Below are 16,373 nucleotides of genomic sequence, written 5' to 3'. Positions count from 1 at the left end.
AGGCAAGGGGCTAGATGCCAAGTAATGAAGGAAGCAATTAGGGGCAATAGCATTTATGCTACATATCCAAATATCAGTGCATTGAAACCAAGATCGATATATTAAATGCCAAAAATCCGAGGAACTAATGCACATTTTTGCCATCATGCAAAACATTAAAATCAATAAATGAGGAAATGTAACAAACAGAACATGAGTACCAGGTACCAAATAACAGCCTAACATTCAAGTGAAAGCTGTGCAGCTTTATTGACAAACAAATGACCGATGATGATTTACAAAATATACACCTAAATACAGTAAGTAGTAGAACCTCACTGACAGCTTCTAATGATAATGCTAAGGACTTTGACTTTTAGATTCTTGAAGTGAATCACTTTCTAGAAAGCTCTCAGTTTACATAAGAGAAATAGTTTCATAATGTGCCTAACGTAAAAAATATTAATCACTTATCCTCCCCTTTTACTATGTTCAAAAGCTCAATTCACTGCTCACTACACTTCTCAGCCAACATATTAGTCAACTTTATAACTGCAGTTTTGACAAAACCAGAGCTTTCTCTTTAGCCAAGAAAACACGAACAATCAAGAATCTCAATTATTAAATATTCAAATTTACTGGGGTCATGTGGAAAAAAATATTTTAACTGTTGAAAGTGGTTCACAATGGAGCAAAATAAATCAAAGTATCAAACAGGTTAGTAATAAATTTGACTTTGTGCAGCAATAATCTGAAACACTGCCATAAGAGGATATTGGTCAGCTCACAGACCAATGCGAGATTTTCAGATTTTAAAACCAGAGCAGAAAAGTATTGACTTTCTGCACTAGCAGAAAAAACTCAAGCTATAAATGGTTAAACTCATTTTGGTGCCAATGTGCTTTTTTAAAAAGTTTAATTTTCACACCAAATTTGATGTCAGCACAAAGTAAGAAGCTGTATGTGGATGAAAACACAACTAGGGAAAAAAAGAACTTTTTGATTCTCCCCACTTCGACTGTTTACATTTCTTTAAAAGAGAACCCCAATTTAAAACTTTATGCTTTTACTTCTGACAGTAAACTTTATTTTTCTACTGATTACAGGAAAGATTTCTCAGCACGATCTGAAGGTTGCTTGAATTGCCATGAGGTGCAAGCACTTTCCAATAGCATTTTTTCTGCTCAGAGTACAAAACAGTGCATGAAAATGCAATTAGCACCTCTCGAGTTGGCAATTTTTAAAAAAACCTAAAGCACTTTTGTTCTAGGGAATTTGTCATCGGCCGTAACATTTTTTTTTTGCTCTTTTTCTATCACTTATTCATAACAAACCTTGTCAAAAAAGGTGGGCCGATCCATGGAAGACTCTTTGGGGATAGAAGGTGGTCGGCAACCAAGTGGTTTAGAAACGATTCCGTTGTAATCTGACATTCCCATTCCACGTTTGTCCATCTCCACTTTCTTTTCTAACAGAGCACCTGGAAAAGGGGAAAATCCATCTTAACATAAAACAAAAAGAAAAGGAAAAAAAGAGAAGACAAACATTAACTTCAACTAAAGATACTGCCTGGTGACCGTAGGTAAAATAGTATATACAAAGAGAAACTAGCCACAGGTCGTCATGTAGTAGGAAGCACTTGGAAGGTAGAAGATGAGATTGTGTCAATAATTCACCACATAGTGACACCCCAATTTATGCCAGGTCACCTGGTGAGCTTTAAGTAGAACAAAGCTCAGAAATCTCCCAGGGCTAATGGAGAGTAGATTAAGGTGAAAATGGAACTGTAGGAGTGCAAAAGAAAGATAAACATTCAAAAGGAAATCATCGTTAAAGTTTGTGAAACCCCAAGCGAAAAAGCCACCAGATGTAGTATGGCATGCTTTCTAGAACACTGCACAAGGTTGGGGAGACACTAACTATATTTTTCCAAAAGTCTTTTCAAATGGGAATTTTGCCCAAGGACTTGAGGATGGCAAATGTTTAAACCCTATTCAAGAAAAAGAAAATGGGTAAACTGTAAAATTATGGGCCAATTAAATTTTACTTAGGTTGTAGGTAAACTTCTAGAAATCATACTATGGGTGGAAATTAGCAATCACTTAGAAAATCAAAGACTAATCAAAAGCAGTTAGTATGATTTGTAAAGGAAAGGTCATGTTAAGCTAACTTAATAAAATGCTTTGTGGAATCAGTGCATCGATAAAATAAATGCAGTGGGTGTCGTATTTATAGATTTTCAGGAAGTATCTGAAACTACATCACAGGAGATTTGTTGGAAAAATTAAGGCATATACCACGTGGTTGCAAGACGGTTAAGTTATCAGGAGTTACTTAATTGGCTGGGGTAAAGAAAAGGTGCTATATAAATGCAAGTTCTTATTTATTGCCATGGGAACTTTAACATCTTCCCAAGGCAAAAGTCAAACAGGACTTTAATGTCTCATGCCAGGATAGGAGTGAAGTATCAGCCTAATTTATAAGTTCAAATTTTTGGCATAAGACTGGAACCCATAAGCTTCTGAAGTAAAGGAGACTATGCTACCAATTGAGCCAATGGACATTTTTTTTTAGTAAATATGGTCTCAACCCTTCTCCCATTTATTCACTCATGTCCCATTCCCAAAATTATGTTAGATATTAACTCCACTCTTGTCCACTACCAGCCTCTGCATTTTATAGCCTTAATATCAAACAGGAAATACAAATGTACATCAAGTGCATCCTGACTGTGGCGCGAGTTAGTTTTTTTCAAGATCTAACCAAGCCTCAACTTAAACTGGTATTACAAAGAGTGGCAGTGTTAACTCCACATAGCAAATTAATAAAAATATATATCCCATGATATACATGAGTATGATCAAGGATATGCTATTTCATAAGAAGTCATTTATTTATTTACTTTTCAATCTTGAGCCAGGCAATCTCAGACTTTTTTTTTTCCAGTTTTCAGCGATGGTTTTAATTTAAGGTGATAAGTTTGGTAGGAAAGAAAAAGGAGCACAAGTTAAATATAATTTGGTACTTGTGAAGTTTCTGTTGTGATGAGGACTGAAAAAAATAATGCAGGAGACTCATTCGAAAGAACAGCCTAGGAGTAAGTCAAACAACAGGGAATCATCCAATTCTAAAGAAGAAAATGGACTGGAATAGCATCAGGATTGGGATGCGGATGAGGATGAGACTGGGGAATTAATAATGGGAAACAAGGAAATGGCAGAGACTTTGAACAAATATTTTGTATCTGTCTTTACAGTAGAAGATACTAAAAGCTTCCCAAATTATAACATAAGGGGGTAAAAGGGAGGGAGGAACTTAAAACAATCACTGGAGAAAAAGTACTAGGCAAAAAAATGGGACTAAAGGCTGACAAGACCTCTGGGGCTGATGGCCTGTATCCTAGGGTTTTAAAAGAAGTGGCTGCAGAGATAATGGATGCATTGGTTGTAATCTTCCAAAATTCCTTAGATTCTGGAAAAGTCCCAGTGGATTGGAAAACCACAGTGCCCCTAATTCAAGGAAGGAGGGAGACAGAAAGCAGGAAACTATATGTCAGTTAGCCCAATATCTGTCATTAGGAAAATGCTGGAATGCATCATTAAGGAAATCGTAGCAGGACATTTCGAAAATCATAATAGAATCAAGCAGAGCCAACATGGTTTTATTAAAGGGAAATAGTGCTTGACAAATTTATTAGGGTTCTTTGAGGGTAGATAACGAGGAACCAGACGATGTATTGTATTTGGATTTCCAAAAGTCATTCGATAAGGTGCCACATAAAAGATTACCACACACGATAAGAACTCATGGTGTTGGGAATAATATATTCACACAGATAGAGCGTTGGTTAACAAATGGAAAACAGAATTGGGATAAGTGGGTCATTTACAGGTTGGCCAACCATAACCAGTGGGATGCCACAGGGATCAGTACTGCTGCCTCAACTATTTACAATCTGTAATTAATGACCTGGATGAAGGGGCCGAGTGTATTGCAGCCGAATTTATTGAAAATACAAAAAGGTAGGTAGGGAAGCAAGCTGCAAGCAGGACACAAAGGGCACGATCTTCCTTCCAGGAGCAGGAAACATAAGTTGGGACCTTTTGAGTCCCAAACCCGACCCAGGGAGAAAACAGTCACAGTTGAGCTTCACAGGGACAACCCCCACCCCTTTAGCTGGCCTGGAAATGGGTTTGGCAGCCAATTAGCGGCTGCGGGGCTGGGAACAGAGGCTGGATTGCAAAAGTGTGGGTCTGATTTAAACAGACTTCTGCATCCATTGCTGTGGCTGCTGTTTCACTGCTGTACCATTTGTTAGCAAGATCATAGCTTCACAGAAACTTGGAATCTCAGGAGAGCCAAAAGCCTCGAACCTGGGGCAGGGCAGCCCTTAGATTCAATGATGCAGACCAGGAGGTCTTCCTAGAGGCTGTAAGGGAGAGGAGGGAGGCCCTGAGTGGGAGGAGGCTACTCACTCAGACGAAGCAGGCCTCAATGGAGAGAGCTGACACCAAGAGCAGAAGAAGCGTGGTGTGCAGAAAGTGGATACAGTGTCGGAAGAGGTTTAGTGACCTGATGCACACTGGCAAGGCGAGTGCAACCCTCAACCCTCAGCAGAGACACTAGATGAGGAGCCCCAGGGTGCCTGCTGCTCTTGAACATGGGAAGTGTGTGCGCCCAGGGCAGTTATTGACCCCTCAGAATGACTCAGAGCCATTGTGATATTGAGGACCTGTCAGCACTGAAACATGCAGCTTCCAATGAATTGGAGAAGGCTGCATTGGCATTGACCATAAAGACTTTATCTCTTGTCTATGCAGGAGAAAGGCTCATAATTGCCCAGAGAGGGCCCAGAGAGGAGAAGGAGTACCCTTCCTTCATGTGATCACAGCCATGGAATAGGGAGCCATGGACATTGCTAGGGTCGTGGGCCATGAAAAAGTCGGACACGGCGAAATGGATATCTTCGATGATTATGATTAGAGTGCAATGCGTTGATTAAGGGGGTGCACTGCATTCACCACCTCAGTGGGTCCTCACGCGCAGTTAGATAGGATGGCATTGGGTGATGAGCACAACACTGGTGTGCAGGAGGCAGCACCAGAGGCAAAAGCAGCTGTTGGCTGCTCCCCTCGGAGGATGGTGAACAGACATAGCCCCGTTCAGCTGAGCACAGATGCAGTGCTTCAGGAGTCATATGAAAAGAGGCTCTACCCAAACCAGCAGCAGCAGCAACAGATCTGCTCCCATATGTCAGAGTTCCCTGAGGCAGTGCGGAGTTACGGGCAGCAAATAGGAGTCCATCGAGCTCATGCATGCCACTGTGGTGCAGGACTTTGAAATGCATGAGCTCCTCCACTGAGAAAGTGGCCAACCACATGGACAGCCATATGCGGCAGCACTTGGAGTGCATACAGGTACTGTGCAGTGACATACACAGGATGCATGTCACACTATGTAGTATGGAACGGTCAGTGACACTGCTGACACAGGGATGTTTGGAGGGATGCCAGTTGCATCCCAGTTAGCGTTTCCCTCCAACCATCTGGAGTGCCAGCCATGGGCTGAGGCTTTCACCCAAGAGGATGGGAGTGCTACCCCTCATGGGGCATCATCATCATCCTCAACCTCCTTGGCCCCTCTGACAAAGGGAGCATCTGTGCATCAGGGCCCAGAGTCAGAGGCTGAAATGATGCAGGTGCAGCAGCCTTTGGAAGTGCCCCGGCAAAATGAGGATGACTACCATGTGCAACAGCAGACTGCCTTTGAGGCCACGAGGGGAGCACAGTACACAAGGGGCCGAGCACTGAGGCCGACGCGTCGGACTGAGGATTGAGTGATGTCTTCTACCTGCAAATGCACTGTTTTTCTTTATAAGTACCATGTAAATACTGACACGAAGTCAGACGTCCAAGCCTCCTTTATTAATGGCGGTACATCAAAAGAGGGATGAAGTTTTGAAGGCAAGCAAAAGACAGTCTGTGGTGACGGTGAAACCTCTGGGCAAATGTGAATCTTTCATTGGTAGTAAGGGTATAGATGTTCCAGGTTGCGTCTTCGATGGAAGTGTTAACACAGGCAGCTCAGAGTGAGTATCAGACCATGCCACTGCTCCAGTGTCAGAGGGGCTCACTTGAAACGTACCTGAATCAGATGATCCCCGATGTGAATGGCATTCTGATGAGTCCCTCGAGCTCTGCACCAGGGGCATCTTTGTGTTCTGCATCTTCCCCCTCTGCCTCTTCCTCCAATGAGCTGTGTCCTTCCAGGACCTCACTATCTTCAACATCTACACCTCTCTGGAGCATTATGTTATGGAGAGCGCAGCAGACCACCACAATAAGCGACACCCTTGCAGGAGTGTACTGCAGGGCGCCAACCAACCAGTCCAGGCACTGGAACCTCATTCAGATCCCAGTTGTCCTGCTCAAATGGTTTCCAAGTGAGCAGGTGTCTTCGGTTGTCGTGCCTTTGTCTCGGGCTCTCAGAGGGGTGAGTAGCCATCCCTTCAAGGAATATCCCCTGTCCCTTAGAATCCATCCACGTAGTTTGGGTGGAGTGAAGAGTTGTGGCAGCCCAGACTGTCAGAGGATGAAGGAGTCATGGCAGCTGCCAGGAAAGTGAGCACACGGAGGAAGCTTTTGCTGTGGTTGCAGATAAGCTGAACATTGAGGGAGTCAAACGCCTTCCTGTTGATGAATCTGACTGGCTAGTCACCGGGTGCCTTGATGGCTATACAAGTGCAACTCAAAATGCCCTGCACATTGGGGAATCCAGTGATGGAATCAAAACCCACTGTCCTCTGTGCCTGCGAGGCCGCATCTGTCTGGAATTGAATGTACTGTCCAGCTCTGGCAAATAGGGCATCAGTGACCTGCGAGATGCAGCGGTGTGTAGCAGTTTGAGAGATGCCACCTAGGTCCACAGCACCCTTAGAAGGAGCCAGTAGCGAAGTTGTTTAAGGCCACAGTGACTTTGACGGCTACTGGCAGAGCATGGCAAGCAGTGCTGTGAGGTGTGAGGTCTTTGGCGATAAGGGCACAGATGTCTGGACCATCTGCCTGGAGAGTTGCAGTCTCCTGTGGTACTGTTTCTCAGTCATCTCAAGGTAGCTCCATCTTCGGCGGTAGATCTTATGCTAAAGGTATGGTTTCTGTGTCCTTCCCGCCCCTTGTCCCGCGATGCCCAAGGCTCTGCCCTTCTTCCAGAGGATGTTGGTCCTCATCCCACTGGACACCAAAATCTGAGAATTGTGCCTCCATTGCCAGCTGCTGCCTTCCTTGGCATTCAGCTGGTCCCAAAATTGTGTTTGACAGCCTTTTCCCCTCCTCTTATGCCCGCGGGATGCTAGGACAGTGATGACCCCCCCCTGCACACAGTCAACATTCTTCTCTGCAACTAGTGCGGACCCAATGGCACCCGTTTCCCAATGGCGGAGTCCTCTCTGCACTGTTCACCCTTTCATGAGGCTCAATTCCCTGGGGCCCCAGTGTGTGCAGTCCTCGAGGTTCTGTGGAAATCAGAACATGCCCCTTAACGAGCTCTAAATGAGCTCCAACAATATTAAATGGATCGGGCAGAACCTAGAACTATGGGGCATAGCTTCAGAATAAGGGGTCGCCTGTTTAACACAAAGATGAGGAGGAACAACTTCACCCAGAGGGTTGGGAATCTCAAATTCTCTGCCCCAGAGCTGTGGAGAGTCACTGAATAATTCAAGGCTGAGATAGACAGATTTTTCAATTATAGCAGAGTCAAAGGTCATGGGAAATAGGCAGGAAAGTGGAATTGAGATCAAGATGAGCTAAGCCATGATCTTATTGAATGGTGGAGCAGGCTCAGGGGGCCATATGACCTACCCCTGCTCCAATTTCTTATGCTTTTATAGAACACAACTACAGCCCAGTGCAATAGAGAGTTAAATTTACGTCAAATATGAAACTACGAGCGTGACAGAGTGGGATGGAAATAGTGTGATGTACAGAGAGCAAAGTCCAACAGGTTGACAATTTTAACTATTCTTTTCATAGCCTGAGCACAATTGATCTGTTGGGCTGCATTTTTACGTTATTTTTGCAGGGCCACAGCAGGCAGCTGAGTCCAGCAGCACCACATTTCTTTTTTATAAAGACAACTCTCAAAGAGCAGCCCCAAAAGGGTTTATAGATTGAATGGATAAATTTTAAGCAGGGAAAAGCTTAGCATAGCCATGAACAATGATCAGGTCGGAGGACATAGAAATACATAGAGGTTGCAGCAGGGAATCAGGCCACTTGGCCCAACCAGTTTGTGCCAACATTTATCCTCCATACAAGAAAATGGTCTTGTTCTGCTCCCGCATCCCTTTAATTCCCTTTTCATTGATCTAACCAACCTTATCTTGAATGTTCAGTTTCTGCCACCATAAGAAATGTGTGGGTCATGCGGAATAGGAAACAAATTTGAACCCAAAGGGCTTTTTTTCTCTCATGGGCAATGGAAAATTTGATACTGGGAAAGATTGAAGGGGATGTGGGACTATGGCAAGCACCAGCTAAACAGTTGCCATTGGGCCTGAAGGCCAACTGGAATCTCCATAGAGTCTGGAGTGGAGAATGGGAAACTGGACTTGTCTTACGGACTAAGCACAGAATGGATAATAGCTTTTAAACACACAACCAGACGGCCAAATAGGTCACCCAGGTTTTTTTTCCCCAAGTGACCAGGTACTCGGGGCACGTCAGGGCTAAGCAGCAATTCGGAAAGCAAAGCCTTTACAGGTTGTGAGGGTAGCCACTGGCCAGCAGCAGGGAGTGAGATCAGAGACAGAAGCCACAGACTGGGCAGCAAGGAACAAGACCCAAGGCTGACATAGTTGTTTTTATTTTCTTTCACCAAGAAAGGTTAGGTTGACCACCAAAATGCAAGGCTGTTTGTATGGCCATTTTTACTCTTTAAATCAAAGTTTTATTAATGGGAACAAGTCTGGGCAGTGGAGCGAATGAGGTAACAAGTCTGAGGCCAGGATCCAGCGGAAGAGTAAAACCCGTGGCCACTATAACTGGTATGTAAAATGTTGTTACATATACTTTCATTTAAAAAGTAGGGAGCAATGCCCTCTAGGGACTGGAGTGATGGACCTGGCAACAAGGCCCAAATCCAACATAGTGGATACTTTTGTGTTACTTTTAAGCAGAAAATAGGATGTCCAGTGAATTGAGTTTATACTGGTATGGCTCCATAAGAATAAAGTTTAGTCTACTTCAGCACTCTTCTCTCGGACTTACCCATAGCCTGATCAAGATTCAGATTATTACTTTTCAGAGCTTCTTCTGCTGGTTCCCTCTGTAAATTTAATATATACACATATTTAATTCTTTGATAATAGGCATTATAAATAAAACTTATTCACAGCAAAGTTACTGATTATTTGGGACAACATATTTAAAGAAATAATACCACTACTACTAAGCTGCAAATTGTTACAATAGCTAGAAAGTTTGATTTGCGCATTAAAAAGATTACTTTTAACGAAAAGCATTTGTTCTGTATGTACCTACAGCATATCTGATTTGACCCCTGCAATGGTTGTTGAGGCTCAGCCTGTTTGGGTACAGTCTGCTCAAGACATAGAATTTTATTTTTGATGCGCTTACTAAGTTTTTGCTGTGCGCACATCGTCTAGTCTACAGTTGTAGAGAATATTTCAAACAGACTGGATTACTGAGGAATCTGCACGAGTATCCATCTGACTAAAATTTGTGGTGCACCCAGTTCAACAAAATTAAGTACGTTAGGCAATATGAAAAACTACTTTTTAAAAGGCAAGAATGGATTTGATGCAATGCTGTGGCACAGGTGGAGACATTAGGAATTTACTTCTTGTTCCTTATCTCAATCTGCAAGAACTTTCTTCCTCAGAACAAGTGAAGCCAGGAATTCCCAGTTTTTAATTGAAAAAGGCCAAAGAATTTAAAGTAACTGGAAAAAGACCACTAACACACACACCTAATCGTACATAAACTTGATCAACTGTCACCATTTCTGAAACCAAATTGCCTCAACTCCTTGGTTCTTGGTTATGCTGTTCCCCCCACCCCCATACCGATAACTAAATCCACATATTACTTTCTGTATAAAAGCGACTATTTGACTCCTCGCCAATCAGAACTCTCTAATCTTTACTTTTGCTCCATTGTATTTAACCTTTCCCCACAGTAAACAATTTGCCTGCATCAACACATCAACCCTTTCATAATTTTGAAAGTGTTATTAGCTCATTTCAAAAGTACCCTCTTTTCTTATTTGCCTTTTTTCAATGCAGAAAAGGACGGGAATGACAGTTTAAAACATTTATCTACAATAATCGCTAGTTCTTTTTCCTGATCACCATTTCTATCAGTGTTCCATTTAACACAAAACTGCAGAAAGGGGTTCCTCACTCGCAAGGTCTATGTTATACCATGTGGCTACAAATTCATTTGAGTCACAAGAAAACCACCGTGCATGCAATCTTATGCACGTGCAGAGTTCCATTTTGCCTTTGTGAAACATTTTTTAAAAAGTTGCTTGAAGTTTATAAAGTGATTTTGCTCACGATATCCTTAACCAAGTCATTTACAAGGATGTGGTACTCTATCATATCCTCTTTCCAGTTTGAAGAATTCTCACTGATGGTTACACTCCAAGTTTTTTTTCGCCAACTATAGGTCCAGTGCCATAATTTTTCCCACCAATCACTCCTTACCTCAGCCACTGTCTAATAGTTGTGAAAATAATCGTTCTTGAAGATTTAGAACAAAGAGGCTGACCAAAGCTCAACTTCAATATTTTGTTTTGACATTTGACTTATACAAGAAAGATTTAACAAAAAAATACTTACAGGGAAGCCCATATCAGTCAATTGTTTTATCAGGCGGTTCATAAGCCAAGTCTCCTCTTGCTTACTGGATGCTTTCATGCCCTGAAAAAGAAAAGCAAATATCTTGTTCAGCAGTTTTTTTTTTTAAAAACAGTAACACCAACAGTTGTCAAATTTTTTGGTCCCACCACGAACACAAAATAGACATTTCGCAAATCACCCAAATCAAAAAAAGGTAACCTTTTGATGCACTTTCTTGTTGGCGTTGCCCCAGCTTGAGGAATTGCAGGAAGAGTTGCTCTCCTGAGAAGCTGCATTATTCCACATCCCCATTTCCCCCTCATCCTCTTCCCAGTTAGGATGATGGCTAATATTGAGGCCCATTTCATCTCCACTGCTGACCCAACCTTCTTGCATAGATTTGGAGGCTGAATAATAAAAAAAACAATTGTCATGGTAAGGTAACCAATATTTTTTTTTTGAAGAAAGTAAGCTCACAATTATTTGTGGTTGAACATCCTTGCCATGTTATGGGAGTTCAAAGAAAATTTTAATTTTGCATACTTTTGTTTGACAGTTTTAACGACCTCTACCAGTTGGAAAGCTAGGCCACAAATAAGATACACTACAATTAACTACCACTTCACAAATAAAGCTATGGTTATATATGCACTTTGCAAGAACTACAATACCTTTCCAGCCCTTGCTCGCCCTGAAAATCTTATTTAAATGTTTCCATAAATTTTCAGGGACCATTTACAACACACTTAGGCAAGAGCTATGCTAAAGTCAGATTAACATGTGTTTTGTAATAAAAGTGGAAATGAGACATTTTTCACAGGGAATTCTTCAAATTCATAAACTGACAAGGACAATGGAGGGATTTTTAGCACCCAAAAACACGTGGGTTGGGAGTGGGCGAAAATTATAAGTCTGACTCCTGACTCTAATCAGTTGCCAACCCATGCACTTCCAGGTTTTAGAGGTGGTGTGAGGGGCAGGGAGCCAACTTGCTCCCAGGAAGCAGGTTGGCAACTTAAATATTTTAATGAGGCGGGCAGTCTCTGAATTAACCTGCTTTGCAGGTTTTACAGTGGACAGCCAGTTTCCCAGGCCACTGGAAACCTGGCAGCTGTAGTGAGGTGGGGACAGCTTCAGGGAGAAGGTAATTGCCTTCAAATCACTGCTTTTGGGCCAGAAGGAGCAGGTATGCTTTCCCTTGATCCCCCAAGCTTTCTCCTCCCCCATACAAAGGCCACTAAGATTGGAGATCGGGAATCTGACACTGACACCACCACCCCATCCACCACTTCCAGGATTGTGGTTTGGGCCTACTTAGTCCTGCTGTCTGCTCTAGGGTGCTCCCCGCCTGTACGAAACTCCAGCACTCGTCCCACGTAACAATTCCGCGCTCCCCCCCACCCCACCTCCAATTAGTGTCCAGGCCAGCATGGCATAACCAAATTCTACTTTCAAATGACACTCTCAGCGCTATGGCTATATCACCATAATTATCAAAAGAGCAGAGACAGAAACAAAAATAAACCATGAAATGAGTAACTGCCCTTTGGCCCACCAAGCTTTTCCCTTCCACAATGTGCAATAGCTGTGTTGCTATTCTTACCCAACCTATTTAATTTCCCGGCGAAAGATATTGCAATCATTATCCTGCATTGTAAGGATACAGGATGAGGGAGTAGTACCACAGGACATGCGCGATGCCAATATCACCCTCTATAAGAACAAGGGTGACCGCGGTGACTGCAGCAACTACCGTGGAATCTCCCTGCTCAGCATAGTGGGGAAAGTCTTTGCTCGAGTCATTTTAAACAGACTCCAGAAGCTGGCTGAGTGTATCTACCCCAAGGCACAGTGCGGCTTTCGAGCAGAGAGACCCACCATTGAATTTTTTTAAAAATTCATTCATGGATGTGGGCATCACTGGTTATGCCACCATTTATTGCCCATCCCTAATTGCCCTTGAGAAGGTGGTGGGGAGCTGCCTTCTTGAACTGCTGCAGTCCATGTGAGGTAGGTACACCCACAGTGCTGTTAGGAAGAGAGTTCCAGGATTTTGACCCAGTGACAGTGAAGGAACGGCGATATAGTTCCAAGTCAGGATGGGGTGTGACTTGGATGGGAACTTGCAGGTGGTGATGTTCCCACACATCTGCTGCTCTTGTCCTTCGAGGTGGTAGAGGTCACGGGTTTGGAAGGTGCTGTCGAAGGAGCCTTGGTGCGTTGCGGCAGTGCATCTTGTAGATGGTACACACTGCTGCTACTGTGCGTCGGTGGTGGAGGGAGTGAATGTTTGTGGATGGTGTGCTAATCAAGCGGGCTGCTTTGTTCCGTATGGTGTTGAGCTTCTTGAGTGTTGTTGGAGCTGCACTCATCCAGGCAAGTGGAGAGTATTCCATCACACTCCTGACCTGTGCCTTGTAGATGGTGGACAGGCTTTGGGGAGTCAGGTGGTGAGTTACTCGCCGCAGGATTCCTAACCTCTGACCTGCTTTTGTAGCCACGATATTTATATGACTACTCCAGTTCAGTTTCTCGTCAATGGTAGCCCCAAGGATGTTGATAGCGGGGGATTCAGCGATGGTAATGCCATTGAATGTCAAGGGGGGATGGATAGATTCTCTCTTGTTGGAGATGGCCATTGCCTGGCACTTGTGTGGCGCAAATGTTACTTGCCACTTATCAGCCCAAGCCTGGATATTGTCCAGGTCTTGCTGCATTTCTACATGGGCTGCTTCATTATTTGAGGAGTTGCGAATGGTGCTGAAGATTGTGCAATCTGTTGTGCAAAAAATGCTGTTCTCCCTTTGCCAGCTACAGGAGAAATGCCGCGAACAGATGCCCCTCTACGTTGCTTTCATTGATCTCACCAAAGCCTTTGACCTTATCAGCAGACGTGATCTCTTCAGACTACTAGCAAAGATCGGATGTCCAAAGCTACCAAGTATCATCACCTCATTCCATGACAATATGAAAGGCACAATTCAGCATAGCGGTGCCTCATCAGACCCCTTTCTTATCCTGAGTGGCGTGAAACAAAGCTGTGTTCAACCTTGCCCGTCTTAGAGCGAAGACCAAGGTACGGAAGGTCCTCATCAGGGAACTCCTCTTTGCTGACGATGCTGCATTAACATCCCACACAGAAGAGTGTCTGCAGAGGTTCATCGACAGGATTGCAGCTGCCTGCAACGAATTTGGCCTAACCATCAGCCTCAAGAAAATGATCATGGGACAGGACGTCAGAAATGCTCCATCCATCAATACCGGCGACCACACTCTGGAAGTGGTTCAAGAGTTCACCTACCTAGGCTCAACTATCACCAGTAACCTGTCTCTCGATGTAGAAATCAACAAGCGCATGGGAAAGGCGCCCGCTGCTATGTCCAGACTGGCCAAGAGAGTGTGGGAAAATGGCACACTGATATGGAACACAAAAGTCCGAGTGTATCAAGCCTGTGTCATCAGTACCTTTCTCTATGGCAGCGAGGCCTGGACAACGTACGTCAGCCAAGAACGACGTCTCAATTCATTCCATCTTCGGTGCTTCCGGAGAATCATTGGCATCAGGTGGCAGGACCGTATCTCCAACGCACAAGTCCTCGAGACGGTCAACATGCCCAGCATATACACCCTACTGAGCCAGCGGCGCTTCAGATGGCTTGGCCATGTGAGCTGCATGGAAGATGTCAGGATCCCCAAGGACGCATTGTACAGCGAGCTCGTCACTGGTATCTGATCCACCGGCCGCCCATGTCTCTGCTTTAAAGACGTCTGCAAATGCGACATGAAGTCCTGTGACACTGACCACAAGTCGTGGGAGTCAGTTGCCAGTGATTGCCAGAGATGGCTGACAGCCATAAAGGCTGGGCTAAAGAGTGGTGAGTCGAAGAGACTTAGCTGTTGGCAGGAAAAAATACATAAGTGGAAGGAGAGAGCCAACAGTGTAACAGCCCTGACAACCAATTTTATCTGCAGCACCTGTGGAAGAGTCTGTCACTCCAGAATTGGCCTTGATAGCCACTCCAGGCATTGCTTCACAAACCACTGACCACCTCCTAGTTGCTTACCCATTGTCTCTCGAGACAAGGAGGCCAAAGAAGAAGAAGGAGGATACAATAACCTACTGGGAAAGGGACAATACTAGCAACCTAGAGGGGGAGTGTTCAAATACCACCATGGCAAGCTGTGAAACTGAACTCAATAATTTGTGGATTAGTATTGGAAAAAAATCATGAAAGATGGTAATTGTAAAAACCCAGTTGGCATGCTAATCTCCTTCAAGGAAGGGAACTTGATACCCCTACTCTGTCTGACCTACATGTCGTGCCTGTCCCACATGTCTGACTCATAACACCGTCTGAAATGGAAGGAAAACCAATCAAGATCAAAAGTGGCCCACCACCACTTTTTAAGGGTAAATGAGATAGAGAAACAAATATGGCCTTACCAGCATCATGCCACCCACATTGAGAGCAAGTTTAAAAAAAAATCATCCATTTGCAATTATCCAGTAATGCTCTACAATATCCATTTAACCTTACATTTTACATGCTTAATTCTTGACTGGTTGCATTGGTTAGCATCACACTTCCATGGTTTCAGGAATTTGGAAGCTATTGCTTTTAATATCGTATTTGATCACCACTTATCCTTGCAACCTTCAATTCCAGCCCTTAAAAAGATTATACTTTGAGTGTTAATTGACACAGCTTTACTAGGAGTCAATTCTATACATTTAATCAGAGAAGAGATTGCTTTCTAAACTCACTTGCGGCTTAAAGTTGCTTGTGTCCTCTACTTCTGTGTGTTCACAGTCCAAGTTAGACAACCTTCTTGGTTCTGATGAAAGGTCGCAAACCTGAAACATCAACTCTCTTTCTCTCTCTCCACAGATGCTGCCAGATCTGCTGAATATTTCCAGCATTTTTTGTTTTTATTTATGCTTGGATCTATACTATGCATTAGCCTCAGCATTTTAAAAACAGGGCTGATGTATTTTATTAGTCTATTCTTAACTACAAATAATTTAAGTTGTGTCTTGCTTTCCCAATTCCGCACTCCCTTCTCCATGGAACATTCAAGATTTTATGGACGTAATAGCACTCATCAGTGAAATTAAAATGCTCAATCTAATAGGTTTTCAGTGTTGAAAATTTCTTTGTGCTGTTCACCAGTTAAATGGTTGTATTTTGTACTGAATGAAACTGTCAATAATATTTTATTTCTAATGTGTTGAATATTTGTAATGGTTTAAAGTCAAACAATTCCATTTAAAATTCTAAGTACAATATTTCAAACTGCTCTCTTACTATTTTTCAGGCCAAACTGTTGACGCAATCATGTTCACCAGCAAAGATCTTAAACTAGCTTTCAGAAATCTTGGAATTCAATTCCTCAACTCAATATAGTAAGACAGCAGCACACCAAGACACTTGAACATTTTTGTTCATCCAACAGTACCCCTTCCTGACTCTTTTGCAATGATACACATTTCAAAATCAAAGAACTAAGAACAAAGAACAGTACAGCACAGGAA

General features: G+C 43.3%; 1 protein-coding gene across 12 annotated transcripts in view; it reads right to left on the bottom strand.

Annotated features, from left to right (window-relative positions):
* Positions 1 to 16,373, bottom strand: part of tnrc6c1 (trinucleotide repeat containing adaptor 6C1) — a 725,104-nt gene that overhangs the window by 40,569 nt on the left and 668,162 nt on the right. For 10 of the 12 annotated variants that reach the window (XM_068058110.1, XM_068058101.1, XM_068058104.1 and 7 more), the window contains 4 exons: positions 11,060 to 11,247; positions 10,841 to 10,921; positions 9,246 to 9,303; positions 1,314 to 1,480 (listed from right to left, as the gene is read on the bottom strand). In XM_068058110.1, coding sequence (XP_067914211.1) covers positions 1,314 to 1,480; positions 9,246 to 9,303; positions 10,841 to 10,921; positions 11,060 to 11,247 — 494 coding nt within the window. The remainder of the gene's footprint in view (positions 1 to 1,313; positions 1,481 to 9,245; positions 9,304 to 10,840; positions 10,922 to 11,059; positions 11,248 to 16,373) is intronic. The other 2 variants (XM_068058102.1, XM_068058105.1) reach the window with 1 other exon arrangement.

This window comes from Heterodontus francisci, chromosome 26 (assembly GCF_036365525.1).
Source record: "Heterodontus francisci isolate sHetFra1 chromosome 26, sHetFra1.hap1, whole genome shotgun sequence".
NCBI lineage: Eukaryota > Metazoa > Chordata > Chondrichthyes > Heterodontiformes > Heterodontidae > Heterodontus > Heterodontus francisci.
Note: the sequence above shows the minus strand (reverse complement) of the source record. Positions and strands in the feature narration are given on the sequence as shown.